Raw genomic sequence first — 22,548 nt, forward strand, 5'->3', positions numbered from 1 at the left:
AGTCGGTGTTGAGATGTGTCTGTGACTTGAACACTTTGAAGCATTTATTTGGGCTGCAATTTCTGAGGCTGGTAACTCTAATGAACTTATCCTCTGCAGCAGAGGTAACTTTGGGTCTTCCATTCCTGTGGCGGTCCTCATGAGAGCCAGATTCATCATAGCGCTTGATGATTTTTGCGACTGCACTTGAAACTAACTTTCAAAGTTCTTGAAATGTTACGTATTGACTGACCTTCATGTCTTAAAGTAATGATGGACTGTCGTTTCTCTTTGCTTATTTGAGGTGTTCTTGCCATAATATGGACTTGGTCCATTACCAAATAGGGCTATCTTCTGTATACCACCCCTACCTTGTCACAACACAACTGATTGGCTCAAACACATTAAGGAGGAAAGAAATTCCACAAATTAACTTTTAAGAATGCACACCTGTTAATTGAAATGCATTCCAGGTGACTACCTCATGAAGCTGGTTGAGAGAATGCCAAGAGTGTGCAAAGCTGTCATCAAGGCAAAGGGTAGCTACTTTGAAGAATCTCAAATATAAAATATATTTTGATTTGTTTAACACTTTTTTGGTTACTACATGATTCCATATGTGTTATTTCATAGTTTTGATGTCTTCACTATTAGTCTACAATGTAGAAAATAGTAAAAATAAAGAAAAACCCTGGAATGAGTAGATGTGTCCAAACATTTGACTGATACTGTATGTAGCTGCATTATTTTGTGTCATCTTTTGTAGGCCCATAAGTCATGTGAAAATATTTCCATAGACAAAAATAAATGAACACACACACACACACACACACACACACACACACAGACAGAAGTCATACCTTGCCGTAGATGACCACATTGACAGAGCCCTTCTGGATGATGTACCAGGATGTGCCCTCCTCTCCCTGGTTAAACACTGGAAGGAGAAGAGACAACTTAGTGTGTCCCTAAAACACACACACACAGTACGGACGTGAGAGCAGGACTTACACACGGTTCCTGCTTTGGCGTGGGACTCAAATATCAGAACACTAGCCAGCTCCCTCTTTACCTGCAAACGAGATCAGGACAGTTAATGTTAGCATTTGGGACTTCTACTATTAGCTCATTAGAGCAACATGGCTTTGCTGAAATGAAAAGAGTCTAGACTCACAGTGTTGGAGAGGTGGGATAAGGCCTTGATGTGAAGCAGCTCATCATAGATGATCTCCAGATCATCACCTGTCCTCTGACCAGGACTAGAGAGACAGAGAAAGGAGATTTACATTACATTTCAAATTCAATTTATTAGATCAAACGCATGTTTGAGTGTTTTGTCTGTCTGTCTGTTACTGACGGTTTGTGGAGGATCATGCGCAGCAGGGCGTCAGGTCCTATCTGGGCGAGGAAGAGGATGGTCTCAGGAAGCTCTTCCTCACTCTCTCTCTTCTCCTCCTCGCTAGGCAACGGGGTGTCCTCCTCCTCATCGTCAAAGAAACGGTAGAACAGGTACTTGTCCTGGAAACCCAGCTCTTGGTCCACTTGGGGAGGCACACACACACACGGTTAGTAAATCACTGACCTAACATAGTGGGGAAGCTGGAAAAGGTCAGAGGGGAGGAAACACTAACCTTTTCATTCATTGGGTATTGAGGAGGAGGCGAGAAGAGAGGATGGGAGGAATCAAAGAAATGCAATTGAGATTCTCCCTATATGTGAAGAAATGGTTAAAGACCTTTGAAAGTGTTGTGTCCAGCAGAGGGCACTCTAGTCTCACCGTGGTTCAGTACTCCCTCCTCCAGCAGAGCCTGCCACATCCCTACAGCATGAGAGCGAGTGTGTACACAGGTACTCTGCTGCACCAGCCAGTCTACCAGCTCTGTACCTACACAACACTGCCTGCAAGACACACACACACACAGCGTGACAATAAAGTAACACAAGCATACATACTGTATGTATGTGCACAAGCGCTTAAGGATTGCTGCCGCATTTTTTTTATTTTTTATTGGGGGTGGGGAAATGGAAGTTAGGTTGAAAATACTGTATCCCTGAAAACCAAAAACATCCGCTTTTTGCCAAGGCCGGTGGGTGGGCGACTGCAGACTAGGTCCTGTTTGCTCCTAGCAGAACTCGGTAAGGCGTGAGCACACGACTGTGCTCGCATACTCCCTGTATGCTAACAATAGCTAGCTAGCTAGCTGGGCCTTGCTACCAAAATTAGATTTTGGTTTTGCCAATGGGAAGCTTTTATGTTGTATGATTAAAACGTTTTACAGGTCTTTAGTTTAGTTGGTTGGCTTGCTGGCTTTCTCTGCGGCGCACAATTAGCCAGCATCGTCCAGGGTAGGGGAGGGAATGGCCGGCAGGGATGTAGCTCAGTTGGTAGAGCATGGCGTTTGCAACGCCAGGGTTGTGGGTTCGATTCCCACGGGGGGCCAGTATGAAAATGTATGCACTCACTTAACTGTAAGTCGCTCTGGATAAGAGCGGTGCTAAAGGACAAAAATTTAATGTAAATGTAAGTAGGCCTATTCTGCTAGTCTAGCTAGCCAGCCAAGCAGCTAGCACTTACAAACACTTAATTGAAAAATCCCATCCATAGTTCCCACCCCTACAGTTGACCAATCACCAATTTTGTGTCTTTTTTTCTACATAATATTTGCGATATAGTTTCCTATGACCGAAAAGACATCAGAACAGCGATCACTAACCTTGATTTAAATGAAAATGTCTACTTCAACAGGTCGTCGGCGCAAGACATACTGCTCACCCCGGACGAGGACCTAATCCTTCGACACTCGGAAGAGAAAGACGGCGATATAGAGGCCGACGTGCGGGCACCGTGATGAAACTGCGGCGGCGAATAAGTAAACCGCCTCTACCCTCTGTTTTATTGGCGAATATACAATCACTGGAGAACAAACTGGATAAGCTCCGTTCGAGACTATCCTATCAACAGGACCTGAAGAACTGTGATAGCCTATGTTTCTCGGAAACTTGGCTGAACAAGGACATGGATAATATACAACTTTTTCTATGCATCGGCAGGACAGAATGGCACTGTCAGATAAGCGTAAGGGGGCTGGTGGGTGTCTCTTCATTAACAGCTGGTGCGCAATCTCTAATATTAAAGAAGTCTCGAGGTTCTGCTCGCCTGAGTTAGACTACCTCTTGATAATCTGAAGACCATACTATTTACCAAGAGAGTTTTCATCTATATTTGTCGTAGCTGTGTATTTACCACCATGGCCATAAGCAAACAAGAAAATGCTCATCCAGAGACGGCACTCCTAATGGCCGGTGATTTTAATGCACGAAAACTGAAATCCGACTTACCTAATTTCTACAAGCATGTCACCTGTGCAACAGGCAGCGGGAAAAAACTCTAGATCACCTTTACTCCACACACTGAGACGCCTCCAAAGCTCTCCCTCGCCCTCCATTTGGCAAATCTGACCATAACCCTATCCTCCGGATTCCTGCTTACAAGCAAAAACTCAAAACAGGAAGTACCAGTGACGCGCTCAATACGGGAGTGGTCCGATGAAGCGGATGCTAAGCTACAGGACTGATTCGCTAGCACAAACTGGAATATGGTCAAGGACTCATCCGATGGCATGTAGGAGTTTACCATTTCAGTCACCGGCTTCATTAATAAGTGCTTTGATGACGTCGTCCCCACAGTGACCGAAATCATGCTACGCCCTCTGACGAACCATCGAAGAGGCAAAGCGACAATAAAGGACTAAGATTGCAAACTATCACGGATTACAAAGGGAAACCCAGCAGCGAGCTGCCCAGTAACGCAAGCCTACCAGATGAGCTAAATGCCTTCTATGCTCGCTTAATGGCCAAGCCACATTGAACTATGCGTGAGAGCACCAGCTGTTCCAGATGACTGTGTGATCACACTCTCCGTTGCCGATGTGAGGAATACCTATAAACAGGTTAACATTCACAAGGCCGCAGGGCCAGATGGATTACCAGGATGCGTACTCCGAGCATGCGCTGACCAGCTGGCAAGTGTCTTCAATGACAATTTCAACCTCTCCCTGACCCGGTGTGTAATACCTACCTACAAGTTTCAAGCAGACCACCATAGTCCCGGTGCCCAAGATCACCTCTCTAAATTACTATCGTCCCATAGAACTCACATTTGTAGCCATGAAATGCTTTGAAAGGCTGGTCATGGCCTACATCAACACCATCATCCCAGACCCACTCGAATTCGCATACCACCCCAACAGATCCACAGATGACGCAATCTCTATTGTCATATACTATCCAGTCAAATCAAGGGTCAACGTGGCAGAGGTGATGTTGCCTACCCTCACCACATGGGGTCGGCCCGTCAGGAAGTATAGGAACCAGTTGCAGAGGGAGATGTTCAGTCCCAGTGTCCTACGCTTGCTGACGAGCTTGGAGGGGACAATGGTGTTGAACATTGAGCTGCATTTAATGAACAGCACTCTCACATAGGTATTCCTCTTATCTGGGTGGGTGAGGGCAGTGTGGAGTGCAATTGAGATTGCGTCATCTATGGATCTGTTGGGGTGGTATGCAAATTGGAGTGGGTCTAGGGTGTCTGGGTATACAAAGCACTTCATGATTACAGATGTGAGTGCTAGAGGGCGGTAGTCATTGTGGGATGAAGCCTTAGAGTTCTTAGGAACAGGAATGATGGTGCTCAGTTTAAGACATATGGGATTAAAGACTGGGACAAGGAGAGGTTGAAAAGGACAGTGAATACGCCTGCCAGCTATTATGCGCATGCTCTGAGAACACGCCCTGGAATACCGTGGCCCCGCGGCCTTGCGAGTGTTGAGCGGATAAAAGAGCTTACTCACGTCGACCTCAGAGAGGAAGATCACCCAGTCCTCTGGGTTGGTGGGGGCCCACGCACGGCACAATGTTGTTATTGTCGAAGCGTGCATAAAATGCATTGAGTTAGTCTAGTAGAGCGGGATCGTTGGGCAGATCTTGGCTGGGTTTTCCTTTGTAATCCGTAATGGACTGTAGCCCCTCCCACATGCCTGTGTAATATGATTATTTCCTTTTGCTCGTTTGATGACTCTGCGGAGGTCATAGTGGGACTTCTTGTACTTCTTCCTGCCCTCAGCCGTAGCCTCAGGGTTGTCTGCGATAGCCCTGAGTACGGTAGCCCTGTCCTTTAGCCAACCTCAGTGTTAATCCAGTAATTTTGATTGGGGAAGCAGCGAACCTTCACTGTGGGGAGAACGTCGCCGATGCATTTCCTAATGAAGCCGGTGACGGAGGTGGTTAGCTCGTCGATGTTATCGGTAGAGTCTCGGAACATATTCCAATCAGCGCTAGCAAAGCTGTCCTGTAGCATTATCTCTGATTCTATTATCATTCACAACGGAGCCAGACACCATTTGTTGTTGATGAAGAGGCAAACCCCTCCCCCTCTCAATTTCCATGACTCCACTGTCCTGTCCACTCGGTGAATGGAGAATCTATCGAGTTGGATAGCCATGGGGGATATCTTGTCCGAAAGCCATGTCAATGGAACTGGGACAATAACCGTGGCAATATGTACCGTTTGCGCTCTTCTAACAGAAAAAACTCAATAAACTTGGGTATACTAAATGTATGTGGTGTCGCCATTTATCAATTTACACAGTATCTGTGATAAAATAAGTTTGGTAAATGGCCAATACTGAAAAGGAAACAACACTTTCTGGACTGGATTATTTCAATGAATCACCACCTCACATTGATTTCTAAATAGCGACAGGGGTTGGCTTTCATTTGAATGATAGCTTAACCCTCAAATCCATGAATTCATGTGAGGCTAGAGACTTTTATGGGAGGAGCACACCATTTTTTTCTAGCCACAATGGTCTGAAAAATAAAGCTATGTTCCAAGTCCCACTACGGACTGGCGCTTATGACAAAAACACTTGTACTAAACCAAAGATATTGACCTGTTTTAAGCAATCGATTTTGTAAGATCGCAATGACTATAAACTTTAATATTAACATCACCAATCTGCGGTAAAAAGGATGTGTATTTCCTGTCATTCTTGTGTGGTGAATACGTTTCTGTACTGTAGTAACATGTTCTGTCCACCATAGGAAAATTAGAAGTAATTCAATATTTTTTATATATAATGATAGTAAATGTAGCACAGTCACACACTTCTACAACAATTACATCTATTTCTTCCTACTTTAACCATGGAGAGTAAAGAAATGCTCATAAGCGCAATTTAACCAGGCACACTAGACTAGAGCGTCCATAAGGGCTGAACGTTTGACATCCCTACATTTACTTTTGCTTTGTGGACGTAGTGGGAATGGGGCTTCTCCCGCCACTCAATAGAGGCCCGAGCCTTGGCATCTACAAGATGGATGCGACTAACTACACTACAACAATTCTACGTGCGTGGCTGTCCTGCAGTGTACATGCAGAATAAAGTAAAGTAATGGACATGGGGTTCTGCTGTGACTTCTACAACGCTGTCACCGAGCGTTTCACCAGACGAATGGACTTCATTTAAAAGTAAAGGTAGGCCTAAATGCATTTTCCTTTACAATTTGAGGGTTTGGCTACTTCATGAGATTTATTGTTTTGACACTTTTTTGACGTTTTGAACTGCATTTATCAGTCATTTTTAGTGCCAGCTATCAGTTGTAACTGTGGAAACTACATCGATCTATGGCTTGAGCTGAGTTGAGCAGTGTGGCATTTTGTCGGATGATATGAAATATACCACCATCAGAGCTATCGTTTGTCTACTCCCGAGTGGCGCTGTGCCACTAGAGAACCTGGTTCGAATCCAGGCTCTGTTGTAGCCGGCCGCGACCGGGAGACCCATGGGGCGGCGCACAATTGGCCAAGGGTAGGAGAGGGAATGGCCGGCAGGGATGTAGCTCAGTTGGTAGAGCATGGCGTTTGCAATGCCAGGGTTGTGGGTTCGATTCCCACGGGGGGCCAGTATGAAAAATTTAATAATGTATGCTCTCACTAACTGTAAGTCGCTCTGGATAAGAGCGTCTGCTAAATGACTAAAATGTAAATGTATCTTGGTTACATTGGTATTTACATTTGGTGAAATTTTTTGTCAATTTTGGTTAATAATCTATGTTACTCTGGTTGTTGGAGATATCTGTTGTATGGTGAACTTGGGCTTCATCAAGGTTTATTTGTGAGTAAATCTTTGATAATATACAGTGCTTACCCAGCCACCGACCTTACCGTATGTCATTGAAACACATGCACACGTACACTACCAATCAGAAGTTTGGACACACCTACTCATTCAAGGGTTTTCTTAATTTTTTAAAACTATTTTTTACATTGTAAAATAATAGTGAAGACATCAAAACGACGAAGTAACACATATGGAATCATGTAGTAACCAAAAAAATTCTTCAAATATCCACCCTTTGCCTTGATGACAGCTTCGCACACTCTTGGCATTCTCTCAACCACCAGCTTCATGAGGTAGTCACCTGGAATGCATTTCAATTAACAGGTGAGCATTCTTAAAAAATAATTTGTGGAATTTCTTTCCTTCTTAATGCGTTTGAGCCAATCAGTTGTGTTGTGACAAGGTAGGGGGGGTATACAGAAGATAGCCCTATTTGGTAAAAGACCAAGTCCATATTATGGCAAGAATAGCTCAAATAAGCAAAGAGAAATAACAGTCCATCATTACTTTAAGACATGAAGGTCAGTCAATACAGAACATCAACAACTTTGAAAGATCCTTCAAGTGCAGTCGCAAAAACCATCAAGCGCTATGATGAAACTGGCTCTAATGAGGACCACCACAGGAATGGAAGACCCAGAGTTACCTCTGCTGCAGAGGATAAGTTCATTAGAGTTACCAGCCTCAGAAATTGCAGCCCAAATAAATGCTTCACTGACTTCAAGTAACAGACACATCTCAACATCAACTGTTCAGAGGGGACTGTGTGAATCAGGCCTTCATGGTCGAATTGCTGCAAATAAACCACTACTAAAGGACACCAATAAGAAGAAGAGACCTGCTTGGGCCAAGAAACACGAGCAATGGACATTAGACCAGTGGAAATGTGTCCTTTGGTTTCAACCGCTGTGTCTTTGTGAGACGTGGTGTGGGTAAATGGATGATCTCCGCATGTGTAGTTCCCACTGTAAAGCATGGAGGAGGAGGTGTTAAGGTGTGGGGGTGCTTTGCTGGTGACACTGTCTGTGATTTATTTAGAATTCAAGGCACACTTAACCAGCATGGCTACCACAGCATTCTGCAGCGATACGCCATCCCATCTGGTTTGGGTTTAGTGGGACTATCATTTGTTTTTCAACAGGACAATGACCCAACACACCTCCATGCTGTGTAAGGGCTATTTGACCAAGAAGGAGAGTGATGGAGTGCTGCATCAGATGACCTGGCCTCCGCATTCCCCCGACCTCAACCCAATTGAGATTGTTTGGGATGAGTCGGACGGCAGAGTGAAGGAAAAGCAGCCAACAAGTGCTAAGCATATGTGGGAACTCCTTCAAGACTGTTGGAAAAGCATTCCAGGTGAAGCTGGTTGAGAGAATGCCAAGAGTGTGCAAAGCTGTCATCAAGGCAAAGGGTGGATATTTGAAGAATCTCAAATATAAAATATATTTTGATTTGTTTAACACTTTTTTGGTTACTACATGATTCCATATGTGTTATTTCATAGTTTTGATGTCTTCACTATTATTCTACAATGTAGAAAATAGTAAAAATAAAGAAAAACCCTTGAATGAGTAGGTGTCCCCAAACTTTTGACTGGTACTGTACACCCACACCTGTATGTCTTGAGGTGGTACTTCCTGTCTCTGATCATGTGGGGTGCTCTGGAGAGGATGGCGTTCCGCATCACCTTCCCCCCTCGCTGCAGCTTCTCTGACGGAACCTAGAGATATCACACAGGAACACCATACTTCTGTCAGCTCTAGCTAGACAGTAACAATCATAGTGAGAGTCTCAGCCTCCAGGTTTTAATAATTTAAAACGATGAGCTGAGAAATCCAGGGGACTTTCATTTCATGCCTCTGCCAACATAAGCCCTCATCCCCCTCATATTTACTATACACTCGCTAAGATGTGAATCACAACCACCCAACCTATCGTAACACTCCCAGTTTCCATAGCAACCACAACTGCTGTCAGGGATAGTAGAGCCATGAATGAAAGGTGAGAAAAAAGAAGGAGAAAAACACAAATCACACCCACACAAAGAGATAGCTACTTCTGCTCCAGTTTAGCACTACAAAAGAGGGCATCATAAATGGGCAGATGGTACCTTTCGTTCCGTGTACATGAATTACCTTTCATTAGCATAACTACAGAGGTAGCGGTGTGTGTGCCTGCATGTTTGTTTGTGTGAATACACAAACACCCCCTCCTTAAAAAAAACGATCAATAGTTTCCTTTTAGAACACACACACCACAGCTTACAGTCTTACACAGTATACAGATTTTAAAAGGCAGTAGTTTGGGGTTAGTTGAGCACGATAAGTGATATTACCTTCACTGTATAACATTGAAACGGGCCATCTTACCTTGTTGAGAGACTTGTTCATGAGGATGAGCGTATCGGAACCTAGACTGTCTTTGTCTGCCAGCCCTGAGGGAGAAGGGAGACACAGAGTTATGACCATGGTGATATGTGTAATATGCTATTTTTATATTTCAATATTATACCGTCAATGGCATTGTAGTTACTCACGGTCATTGTTGGATCCACTCTCCATGGCTCCATATGGAGGGGCCAGAAGTCCAGCCATACACTGACGGTACTTCTACAACACAACACACACAGCATTGGTCATCATAATCAATAAACACACACACACACACACTTCATCTGTCTGACCCTCCATTAACATTAGTCTGAACAGGGCTCTAGTGCCTTACTCATCACCTCACAACAACAAATGTGTATGTATATGCTGTATATGAATATGTTGTATGTATATGCAGTACAGGACCGCACGTTGTATTTTTTTTATTTTAAATGTGTGGCTGTTCTTGTCTATTAGTGTTCTGTATTTTGTCATGTTTTATGTGGACCCCAGGAAGAGTAGCTACTGCTTCTGCAACAGCTAATGGGGAACCAAATAAAATGCCAAAAACTCTGGTCATTAGATCCCTATATGACCCTGAATAGCTCCCCCTTCCCCACATACAAGCGAGCACAAATGCACACGCACGTACGCCAACACACACAGCCTACAAGCTTCCCTCAAAACAAAGCCATTTGTCACCTAGGGACCATTTACATGTGGAACATCTCACATTACATAACAAACACACATGCACACACACACACACGAGGCTGTATTCTAAATCAGGGTCAATGAGTACAGCAAGGACACAGAGTGCAGTGGAGTGTGTAGAGAGTGTATGTTAGCGCCTAGGGATGTGGCCGTCATGACATTTTGTCCGACGGTAACTGTCATGCAAATAACTGCCAGTCTCACGGTACTTCATCGTCAATTAACATACAGTGAGGGAAAAAAGTATTTGATCCCCTGCTGATTTTGTACGTTTGCCCACTGACAAAGAAATTATCATCAGTCTATCATTTTAATGGTAGGTTTATTTGAACAGTGAGAGACAGAATAACAACATCCAGAAAACGCATGTCAAAAATGTTATAAATTGATTTGCATTTTAATGAGGGAAATAAGTATTTGACCCCCTCTCAATCAGAAAGATTTCTGGCTCCCAGGTGTCTTTTATACAGGTAACAAGCTGAGATTAGGAGCACACTCTTAAAGGGAGTGCTCCTAATCTCAGGTTGTTACCTGTATAAAAGACGTCTGTCCACAGAAGCAGTCAATCAATCAATCAATCAATCAATCAATCAGATTCCAAACTCTCCACCATGGCTAAGACCAAAGAGCTCTCCAAGGATGTCAGGGACAAGATTGTAGACCTACACAAGGCTGGAATGGGCTACCAGACCATCGCCAAGCAGCTTGGTGAGAAGGTGACAAAAGTTGGTGCGATTATTCGCAAATGGAAGAAACACAAAAGACCTGTCAATCTCCCTCGGCCTGGGGCTCCATGTAAGATCTCACCTCGTGGAGTTGCAATGATCGTGAGAAATCAGCCCAGAACTACACGGGAGGATCTTGTCAATGATCTCAAGGCAGCTGGGACCATAGTCACCAAGAAAATAATTGGTAACACACTACGCCGTGAAGGACTGAAATCCTGCAGCGCCCGCAAGGTCCCCCTGCTCAAGAAAGCACATATACAGGGCCGTCTGAAGTTTGCCAATGAACATCTGAATGATTCAGAGGAGAACTGGGTGAAAGTGTTGTGGTCAGATGAGACCAAAATTGAGCTCTTTGGCATCAACTCAACTCGCCGTGTTTCACTCCCTTTAAGAGTGTGCTCCTAATCTCAGCTCGTTACCTGTATAAAAGACATCTGGGAGCCAGAAATCTTTCTGATTGAGAGGGGGTCAAATACTTATTTCCCTCATTAAAATGCTAATTAAATTTATAACATTTTTGACATGCATTTGTTGTTGTTATTCTATCTCTCATTGTTCAAATAAACCTACCATTAAAATTATAGACTGATCATTTCTTTGTCAGTGGGCAAACGTACAAAATCGGCAGTGGATCAAATACTTTTTTCCCCTCACTGTATATCCTACACATCACAATAAATTCATGATTTATTTTAGGCAGGTCTAAAGAAACAAACATTATGATATGAAGAAAAATATTGAACAGCATAGCATATTCTGAGTTGTCCTTATGTTAGGCCCTGATCTGGCTATGCCATATGGCTGTGGGCTACACTAGTTAATTTGCTTATAATTCCTGTGGCATTATTTTATATTATTTTATAGTAAGAAGAATACAATTGAACATAGCTGAATAAAATAGAAAATACATTTTTCCCAAACTATTTCTGAGGGAGTACGCACATGCTGTGTTGAGCGGTTAACAAAGTGATAATTTGAAACGGGTCCTCCTATATGCTTAATTTAGAGTTATTTTTGCAACTTTAGTTGTGACACAAACCTTATGTTATATGTTTTGATTTCTAATACATTCTAAGGATGCATGATGCGACTAATGATGATTTGAAAAAAAGTCTAATGAAAGGGAAGTGCTCTGCTATGTTTATTGCGCAGGCTGCACACACTTCATCAGTCTCTCGTTCACAATTTGACAAGCATTTGATAATATTCTCACCCATCAGACTATTATCAATTTAATCTGGTCTTTACATATAGGCAACTATTTTTTATTTAGTATAGCCCACGAAAAAAAAAGTAATCCGTAGACTGCACTCAAATAGCGAATGGAGGTTACAGTGCCTTCAGAAAGTATTATACCCTTGACTTACTCCACATTTTGTTGTGTTACATCCTGAATTCAAAATGGATTACATTTATTTTCTCACCCATCTACACACAATACCACATAATGACAAAGTGAAAACGTGTTTTTATAAATTTTTGCAGATGTATTGAAAATAGAAATACAGAAGTATCTAATTTACATAAGTATTCACACCCCTGTGTAGAAGCACCTTTAGCAGCGATTACACCTGCAAGTCTTTCTGGGTAAGTCTCTAAGAGCTATCCACACCTGGATTGTGCAACATTTACGCATTATTATTTTCAAAATTCTTCAAGCTCTGTCAAATTGCTGGTTGATCATTGCTAGACAACCATTTTCAGGTCTTGCCATAGATATAAGTAGATTTAAGTCAAAACTGTAACTCAGCCACTCAGGAACATTCACTGTCTTCTTTGTAAGCAACTCCAGTGTAGATTTTGCCTTCTGTTTTAGTTTGTCTTTTTCCTGAAAGGTGAATTCATCTTCCAGTGTCTGGAGGAAAGGAGACAACCAGGTTTTCCTTTAGGATATTGCCTGTGCTCAGCTCCATTTAGTTTATTTTTTATCCTGAACAACTCATCAGTCCTTAACGATTGCAAGCATACCCATAACATGATGCAGCCACTACTATGCTTGAAAATATGGAGAGTGGTACTCAGTAATGTGTTGTATTGGATTTGCCTCAAACATAACACTTTGTATTCAGGACAAAAAGTTAATTGCTGTACCACCTTTTTTTGCAGTATTACTTTAGTGCCTTGTTGCAAACAGAATTATTTTTTTATTTTTTTATTTAACCTTTATTTAACCAGGTAAGCCAGTTGAGAACAAGTTCTCATTTACAACTGCGACCTGGCCAAGATAAAAGCAAAGCAGTGCGGTAAAAACAACAACACAGAGTTACATATGGAATAAACAAAAACGTACAGTCAATAACACAATAGAAAATCTATATACAGTGTGTGCAAATGTAGTAAGTTATGGAGATAAGATACTGGGGTGCAAATGAGCAAAATAAATAACAATGTAAATAATATGGGGACGAGGTAGTTGGGTGGGCTAATTACAGATGGGCTGTGTAAAGGTGCAGTGATCGGTAAGCTGCTCTGACAAATGATGCTTAAAGTTAGTGAGGGAGAAGTGTCTCCAGCTTCAGAGATTTTTGCAGTTTGTTTCAGTCATTTGCAGCAGAGAACTGGAAGGAATGGCAGCCAAAGGAGGTGTTGGCTTTGGGGATGACCAGTGAGATATACCTGCTGGAACGCATACTACGGGTGGGTGTTGCTATGGTGACCAATGATCTAAGATAAGGCGGGGATTTGCCTAGAAGTGATTTATAGAAGACCTGGAGCCAGTGGGTTTGGCGACGAATATGTAGTGAGGGCCAGCCAACAAGAGCGTACAGGTCACAATGGTGGGTAGTATATGGGGCTTTGGTGACAAAACGGATGGCACGGTGATAGACTACATCCAATTTGCTGAGTAGAGTGTTGGAAGCTATTTTGTAAATGACATCGCCGAAGTCAAGGACCGGTAGGATAGTCAGTTTTATGAGGGCATGTTTAGCAGCATGAGTGAAGGAGGCTTTGTTTGCGAAATAGAAAGCTGATTCTAGATTTAACTTTGGATTGGAGATGCTTAATGTGAGTCTAGAAGGAGAGTTTACGGTCTAACCAGACACCTAGGTATTTGTAGTTGTCCACATATTCTAAGTCAGACCCGCTGAGAGTAGTGATTCTAGTCGAGCGGGCGGGTGCAAGCATCGTTCGATTGAAGAGCATGCATTTAGTTTTACTAGCGTTTAAGAGCAGTTGGAGGCCACGGAAGGAGTGTTGTATGACATTGAAGCTCGTTTGGAGGTTTGTTAACAGTGTCCAATGAAGGGCCAGATGTATACAAAATGGTGTCATCTGCGTAGAGGTGGATCTGAGAGTCACCAGCAGCAAGAGCGACATCATTGATATACACAGAGAATAGAGTCGGCCCGAGAATTGAACCCTGTGGAACCCCCATAGAGACTGCCATAGGTCCAGACAACAGGCCCTCCGATTTGACACATTGAACTCTATCTGAGAAGTAGTTGGTGAACCAGGCGAGGCAGTCATTTGAGAAACCAAGGCTATTTAGTCTGTCAATAAGAATGCGGTGATTGACAGAGTCAAAAGCCTTGGCCAGGTCGATGAAGATGGCTGCACAGTACTGTCTTTTATCGATCGCGGTTATTATATCGTTTAGGACCTTGAGCGTGGCTGGGGTGCACCCATGACCAGCTCGGAAACCAGATTGCATAGCAGAGAAGGTACGGTGGGATTCGAAATGGTCGGTGATCTGTTTGTTAACTTGGCTTTCAAATACTTTTGAAGGGCAGGATGGATTTAGGTCTGTAACAGTTTGGATCTAGAGTGTCACCCCCTTTGAAGAGGGGGATGACCGCGGCAGCTTTCCAATCTCTGGGGATCTCAGACAATACGAAAGAGAGGTTGAACAGGCTAGTAATAGGGGTTGCGACAATTTCGGCGGCTAATTTTAGAAAGAAAGGGTCCAGATTGTCTAGCCAGCTGATTTGTAGGGGTCCAGATTTTGCAGCTCTTTCAGGACATCAGCTATCTGAATTTGGGTGAAGGAGAAGCAGGGGGGGCATGGGCAAGTTGCAGTGGAGGGTGCAGAGCTGGTGGCCGGGGTAGGGGTAGCCAGGTGTAAAGCATGGCCAGCCGTAGCAAAATGCTTATTGAAATTCACGATTATCGTAGATTTATCGGTGGTGACAGTGTTTCCTAGCCTCAGTGCAGTGGGTAGCTGGGAGGAGGTGCTCTTATTCTCCAGGGACTTTACAGTGTCCCAAAACTTTTTGGAGTTCGTGCTACAGGATGCAAAAGCTAGCCTTTGCTTTCCTAACTGATTGTGTATATTGGTTCCTGACTTCCCTGAAAAGTTGCATATCGCGGGGGCTGTTTGATGCTAATGCAGTACGCCACAGGATGTTTTTGTGCTGGTCAAGGGCAGTTAAGTCTGGGGTGAACCAGGGGCTATATCTGTTCTTAGTTCTGAATGTTTTGAATGGGGCATGCTTATTTAAGATGGAGAGGAAAGCACTTTTGAAGAACATCCAGGCATCCTCTACTGACGGAATGAGGTCAATATCCATCCATGATACCCAGTGTTTTCAGGGAGCGTTTGACAGTGATGAGGGATGGTCGTTTGACCGCGGACCCATTACTGACACAGGCAATGAGGCAGTGATCGCTGAGATCCTGGTTGAAGACAGCGGAGGTGTATTTAGAGGGTAAATTATTCAGGGTGATATCTATGAGGGTGCCCATGTTTACGGATTTAGGGTTGTACCTGGTAGGTTCCTTGATAATTTGTGTGAGATTGAGGGCATCTAGTTTAGATTGTAGGACGGCCGGGGTGTTAAGCATATCCCAGTTTAGGTCACCAAGCAGTACGAACTCTGAGGATAGATGGGGGGCAAGCAATTAGCATATGGTGTCCAGGGCACAACTGGGGGCCTGTAGCAAGCGGCAACAGTGAGAGACTTATTTCTTAATAGATGGATTTTTAGAAGTAGAAGCTCAAACTGTTTGGGCACAGACCTGGATAGTACGATAGAGCTCTACAGTAGATTGCAACTCCGCCCCCTTTGGCAGTTCTATCTAGACGGAAAATGTTGTAGTTGGGGATGGACATTTCTGAATTTTTGGTGGCCTTCCTAAGCCAAGATTCAGACACTGCTAGAACATCAGGGTTGGCAGAGTGTGCTAACGCAGTGAATAACTCAAACTTGGGGTGGAGGCTTCTGATGTTAACATGCAAGAAACCAAGGCTTTTACGGTTACAGAAGTCACACATTTTTTATTTATTTATTTTACCTTTATTTAACTAGGCAAGTCAGTTAAGAACAAATTCTTATTTACAATAAACGGCTTACACCGGCCAAACCCGGACGACGCTGGGCCAATTGTGCGCCGCCCTATGGGACTCCCAATCACGGCTGGTTGTGATACAGCCTGGAATTGAACCAGGGGGTCTGTAGTGACGCCTCAAGCACTGAGATGCAGTGCCTTAGACCACTGCGCCACTCGGGAGCCCAAGATGATAGCGCTGGGGGCTACAGGGCCTGGGTTAACCTCTACATCACCAGAGGAGGAATAGAATTTTAAGAACTGGTCTTCTAGTGCGTTGGGTACAGGGAATAAAAGGGGCAGATTTCCGGGCGTTGTAGAATAGATTCAGGGCATTATGTACAGACGAGGATATGGAAGGATATGAGTACAGTGGAGGTACACCTAAGCATTGGGTAACTATGAAAGAGATAGCATCACTGGAGGTACCGATTGAGCCGGTCTCCGCGTGTATGGGGGGGTGGGACAAAGGAGCTCTCTGAGGCTGGCTGAGCTGAACTTGGGGCTCTACAGATGAAATTGTATAATAAGAACTAACCCAAACAGCAATAGGCTAGGCATATTGACATGGGAGAGAGGCATAACGCAATCACAGGTGTTATTCGAGAGGGCTAAGACAACAACTGGTAATGGCGACGGAAGTTTGCGCTGAGGCTAAACAGATAAACAGGATGGGGTACCGCATAAAGGAACAGTCCAGCAGGCATTAGCTGTGTAGCTGAGTGATCATAAGGTCCAGTGAACAGCACTACGTAAGTCCGGGAGCAGATTGTAGGCAGCTAAAACACAGGCGAGCAGGAGGCACGGCAGTTGATTGCGCGTGCTAGCGGGCCGGGGCTAGCAGATGGATCTTCGTGGTCGTCGCAACGGGAAGCCTGTTGAAACCACATCAGACGATTACGTCGGCAGACCAGTCGTGATGGATCGGCAGGGCTCCGTGTCGACACTAGGAGGTCCCGTCCGGTTGACAGAGAGGTAGATAGCCGGGAGATGGGCCTGGCTCGAGGCTAGCTCAAGGCTAACTGGTATGTCGGGAAGTGGTGATTAGCCAACAACAGCCATTCGGTTACTCCGGCAGAAAATCCGATATGCTCTGGGTCGATAGCACGCTCTGCAGACTGGCCGATAATTGTCCAGGCTAGAGCTGGCTGGTAGGTAGTGCAGGCCACAGACAGTGGTGAAGACCGCTAACGGTAGCTAATAGCAAGTAGCTAGTTAGCTGGCTAGTTTCAGCCGTAGGCTCTTGATAAAAATAAAGAATATTTTTGGAATATTTGTTTTTCTGTACAGGCTTCCTTCTTTTCACTCTGTCAGTTAGGTTAGTATTGTGGAGTAACTACAATGTTGATCCATCCTCAGTTATCTCCGATCACAGCCATTAAACTCTGTAATTGTTTTAGTCACCATTGGCCTCATGGTGAAATCCCTGAGCGGATTCCTTCTTCTCCGGCAACTGAGTTAGTAAGGATGCCTGTATCTCTGTAGTGACTGGGTGTATTGATACACCATCCAAATTGTAATTAATAACTTCACCATGCTCAAAGGGATATTCAATGTCTGCTTTTTATATTTTTACCCATCTACCAATAGGTACCATTCTTTGAGAGGCATTGGAAAACCTCCCTGGTCTTTGTGGTTGAATCTGTGTTTGAAATTCACTGCTCGACTGACTGACCTTACAGAATGTGTGGGGTACAGAGATTTACATTTACATTTTAGTCATTTAGCAGACGCTCTTATCCAGAGTGACTTACAGTTAGTGAGTGCATACATTTTCATACTGGCCCCCCGTGGGAAACTAACCCACAACCCTGGCATTGCAAGCGCCATGCTCTACCAACTGAGCTACAGGGGACTATGAGATGAGGTAGTCCATGCAACTTATGTGACTTGTTAAGCAAATGTTTACTCCAGAACTTATTTTAGGCTTGCCATAACAAAGAGATTGAATAGTTGACTCAAGACGTTTCAGCTTTTCATTTGTAAAAAAATTATAAAAACATAATTCCACTTTGACATTATGGGGTATTGTTTGTAGGCCAGTGACAAAAACAATCTAAATGTAATACATTTTAAATTCAGGATGTAACAGAACAAAATGTGGAAAAAGTCAAAAGGTGTGAATACTTTCTGAAGGTACTGTACATGCAGTTACGTTTTAAATATGCCAGGTAGGCTACAATGGTTGTAAAGCGGATTAATGTGCTTAATTGTAATAATTGAGCAAAAAATAAAGCAGCACGAGAAAGCTGGGATCCTCTTTTAAATAGTTGCCAGTCAAAACTCAAATCAAATGTTTTGGTCGCGTACACATATTTTGCAGACTTCGCAGGTGCAGCAAAATGCTTCTGTTTCTAGCTCCAACAGTGCAGTAATACCTGAAAATACACACACAAATCCCAAAAATTCTAAGAAAGAAATCAAGAAATATCAGAGATCAAAATTATATCTCTCTCTCACACACACACACAGCCAAAAGTTCTAGAAAACCTACTCATTCAAGGGTTTTTCTTTATTTTTACAATTTTCTACATTGTAGAATAAGACATCAACATGATAAAATATGGAATCATGTAGCAAACACAAAAAGTGTTACTTTTCAAATCGAAATATATTGTATATTTGAGATTCTTCAAATAGCCACCCTTTGCCTTGATGACAGCTTTGAACACTAAGCTTTGAACACTAAGCGCAAACCAGATGGGATGGCATATCGCTGCACAATGCTGTGGTAGCCATGCTGGTTAAGTGTGCCTTGAATTCTAAATAAATCATTGACTGTGTCACCAGCAAAGCACCCCCACACCATCACACCTAATCCATGCTTCACGGTGGAAACCACACATGCAGAGATCATCCATTCACCTACTCTGCGTCTTACAAAGACACGGCAGTTGGAACCAAAAATCTCCAATTTGGACTCCAGACCAAAAGGACAGATTTCCACCGGTCTAATGTCAATTTCTCGTGTTTCTTGGCCCAAGCAAGTCTTCCTCTTATTGGTGTCCTTTAGTAGTGGTTTCTTTGCAGCAATTCGACCATGAATGCCTGATTCATGCAGTCTCCTCTGAACAGTTGATGTTGAGATGTATCTGTTACTTGAACTCTGTGAAGCATTTATTTGGCCTGCAATCTGAGGTGCAGTTAACTCTAATGAACTTATCCTCTATAGCAGAGGTAACTCTGGGTCTTCCTTTCCTGTTGTGGTCCTCATGAGAGCCAGTTTCATCATAGCGCTTGATGGTTTTTGCGACTGCACTTGAAGAAACGTTCAAAGTTCTTGAAATGTTCTGGATTGACTGGCTTTCATGTCTTAAAGTAATGATGTAGTGTCATTTCTCTTTGCTTATTTGAGATGTTCTTGCCATAATATGGACTTGGTCTTTTACCAAATAGGGCTATCTTCTGTATACCCCCCCTACCTTGTCACAACACAACTGATTGGCTCAAACGCATTAAGAAGTAAAGAAATTCCACAAAATAACTTTTAACAAGGTACACCTGTTAATTGAAATGCATTCCAGGTGACTACCTCATAAAGCTGGTTGAGAGAATGCCAAGAGTGTGAAAAGCTGTCATCAAGGCAAAGGGTGGCTACTTTGAAGAATCTAAAATATATTTTAATTTGTTTAACACTTTTTTGGTTACTACATGATTCCATATGTGTTATTTCATAGTTGATGTCTTCACTATTATTCTACAATTTAGAAAACAGTAAAAATTAAGAAAAACCCTTGAATGAGCAGGTGTGTCCATATATATATATATATATATATATATATATATATATATATATATATATATATATATACACACATACACACATACATACACAGTGGGGAGAACAAGTATTTGATACATTGCCGATTTTGCAGGTTTTCCTACTTACAAAGCATGTAGAGGTCTGTAATTTTTATCATAGGTACACTTCAACTGTGAGAGACGGAATCTAAAACAAAAATCCAGAAAATCACATTGTATGATTTTTAAGTAATTAATTTGCATTTTATTGCATGACATAAGTATTTGATCACCTACCAACCAGTAAGAATACTGGCTCTCACAGACCTGTTAGTTTTTCTTTAAGAAGCCCTCCTGTTCTCCACTCATTAACTATATTAACTGCACCTGTGTGAACTCGTTACCTGTTTAAAAGACACCAGTCCACACATTCAATCAAACAGACTCCAACCTCTCCACAATGGCCAAGACCCGAAAGCTTTGTAAGGACATCAGGGATAAAATTGTAGACCTGCACAAGGCTGGGATGGGCTACAGGACAATAGGCAAGCAGCTTGGTGAGAAGGCAACAACTGTTGGCGCAATTATTAGAAAATGGAAGAAGTTCAAGATGACGGTCAATCACCCTCGGTCTGGGGCTCCATGCAAGATCGGGGCGGCAGGTAGCTTAGTGGTTAAGAGCGTTGTGCCAGTAACCGAAAGGTCGCTGGTTCTAATCCCAGAGCCGACTAGGTGAAAAATCTGTCGATGTGCCCTTGAGCAAGGCACTTAACCCTAATTGCTCCTGTAAGTCGCTCTGGATAAGAGCGTCTGCTAAATGACAAAAAATGTAAATAAAATGTAAACCCAGCAGCAGGACTGCTACCTCCGCCTTTGTGCAAGGAGGAGCAGGAGGAGCACTGCCAGAGCCCTGCAAAATGACCTCCAGCAGGCCACAAATGTGCATGTGTCTACTCAAACGGTAAGAAACAGACTCCATGAGGGTGGTATGAGGGCCCGATGTCCACAGGTGGGGGTTGTGCTTACAGCCCAACACTGTGCAGGACGTTTGGCATTTGCCAGAGAACACTAAGATTGGCAAATTCACCACTGGCGCCCTGTGCTCTTCACAGATGAAAGCAGGTTCACACTGAGCACATGTGACAGACGTGACAGAGTCTGGAGACGCCGTGGAGAACGTTCTGCTGCCTGCAACATCCTCCAGCATGACCGGTTTGGTGGTGGGTCAGTCATGGTGTGGGGTGGCATTTCTTTGGGGGGCCGCACAGCCCTCCATGTGCTCGCCAGAGGTAGCCTGACTGCCATTAGGTACCGAGATGAGATCCTCAGACCCCCTTGTGAGACCATATGCTGGTGCGGTTGGCCCTGGGTTCCTCCTAATGCAAGACAATGCTAGACCTCATGTGGCTGGAGTGTGTCAGCAGTTCCTGCAAGAGGAAGGCATTGATGCTATGGACTGGCCTGCCCGTTCCCCAGACCTGAATCCAATTGAGCACATCTGGGACATCATGTCTCACTCCATCCACCAACGCCACGTTGCACCACAGACTGTCCAGGAGTTGGCGGATGCTTTAGTCCAGGTCTGGGAGGAGATCCCTCAGGAGACCATCTGCCACCTCATCAGGAGCATGCCCAGGCGTTGTAGGGAGGTCATACAGGCACGTGGAGGCCACACACACTACTGAGCCTCATTTTGACTTGTTTTAAGGACATTACAAAGTTGGATCAGCCTGTAGTGTGGTTTTCCACTTTAAATTTTGAGGGTGACTCCAAATCCAGACCTCCATGGGTTGATACATTTGATTTCCATTGATAATTTTTGTGTGATTTTGTTGTCAGCACATTCAACTATGTAAAGAAAAAAGTATTTAATAAGATTATTTCATTCATTCAGATCTAGGATGTGTTATTTTAGTGTTCCCTTAATTTTTTTGAGCAGTAATATATATATATATCATTGTGTCTATACACAGTATATTAATATAAAGGTTGGGTACAGCAGTAGTTATATAGGATGAGCCTGGACTAGAATACAGTATATACATATGAAGTGGGTAAAACAGTATGTAAACATTATTAAATTGACTGGTGTTCAATGACTATGTACATAGGGCGACAGTCTCTAAGGTGCAGGTTAGAGTGCCGGGTGGTAGTCAGCTAGTAACAGTGACTAAGTTCAGGGCAGGGTACTGGGCGGAGGCTGGCTAGTGGTGACTATTTAACAGTCTGATGGCCTGGAGATAGAAGCTGTTTTTCTAGTCTCTCGGTCCCAGCATTGATGCACCTGTACGGTCTTTGCCTTTTAGATGGTAGTGTGGTGAACATGCCATGGCTCGGGTGGCTGAGGTCCTTGATGATCTTCTTAGCCTTCCTGTGACACCGGGTGCTGTAGATGTCTTGGAGGGCAGGCAGTGTGCCTCCGGTGATGCGTTGGGCTGACCTCACCACCCTCTGGAGAGCCCTGCGGTTGTGGGCGGTGCAATTGCCATACCAGGCGGTGACACAGCCCAACAGGATGCTCTCAATGGTGCATCTGTCGAAGTTCATGAGGGTTTTATGGCCAAG

At 43.6% G+C, this 22,548-nt stretch overlaps 1 protein-coding gene across 2 annotated transcripts in view; it reads right to left on the reverse strand.

Moving 5' to 3' along the window:
* The window catches only part of LOC121581168 (rap guanine nucleotide exchange factor 4), a 68,506-nt gene that overhangs the window by 13,117 nt on the left and 32,841 nt on the right, over positions 1-22,548 (reverse strand). For both annotated transcript variants that reach the window (XM_041896585.2, XM_041896584.2), the window contains exons 5-12: positions 9,700-9,772; positions 9,533-9,597; positions 8,777-8,883; positions 1,757-1,878; positions 1,337-1,520; positions 1,154-1,238; positions 991-1,051; positions 840-916 (exon numbers count right to left, since the gene is read on the reverse strand). In XM_041896585.2, coding sequence (XP_041752519.1) covers positions 840-916; positions 991-1,051; positions 1,154-1,238; positions 1,337-1,520; positions 1,757-1,878; positions 8,777-8,883; positions 9,533-9,597; positions 9,700-9,772 — 774 coding nt within the window. The remainder of the gene's footprint in view (positions 1-839; positions 917-990; positions 1,052-1,153; positions 1,239-1,336; positions 1,521-1,756; positions 1,879-8,776; positions 8,884-9,532; positions 9,598-9,699; positions 9,773-22,548) is intronic.

The sequence above is a fragment of the Coregonus clupeaformis genome, chromosome 14 (assembly GCF_020615455.1).
Source record: "Coregonus clupeaformis isolate EN_2021a chromosome 14, ASM2061545v1, whole genome shotgun sequence".
Lineage (NCBI taxonomy): Eukaryota > Metazoa > Chordata > Actinopteri > Salmoniformes > Salmonidae > Coregonus > Coregonus clupeaformis.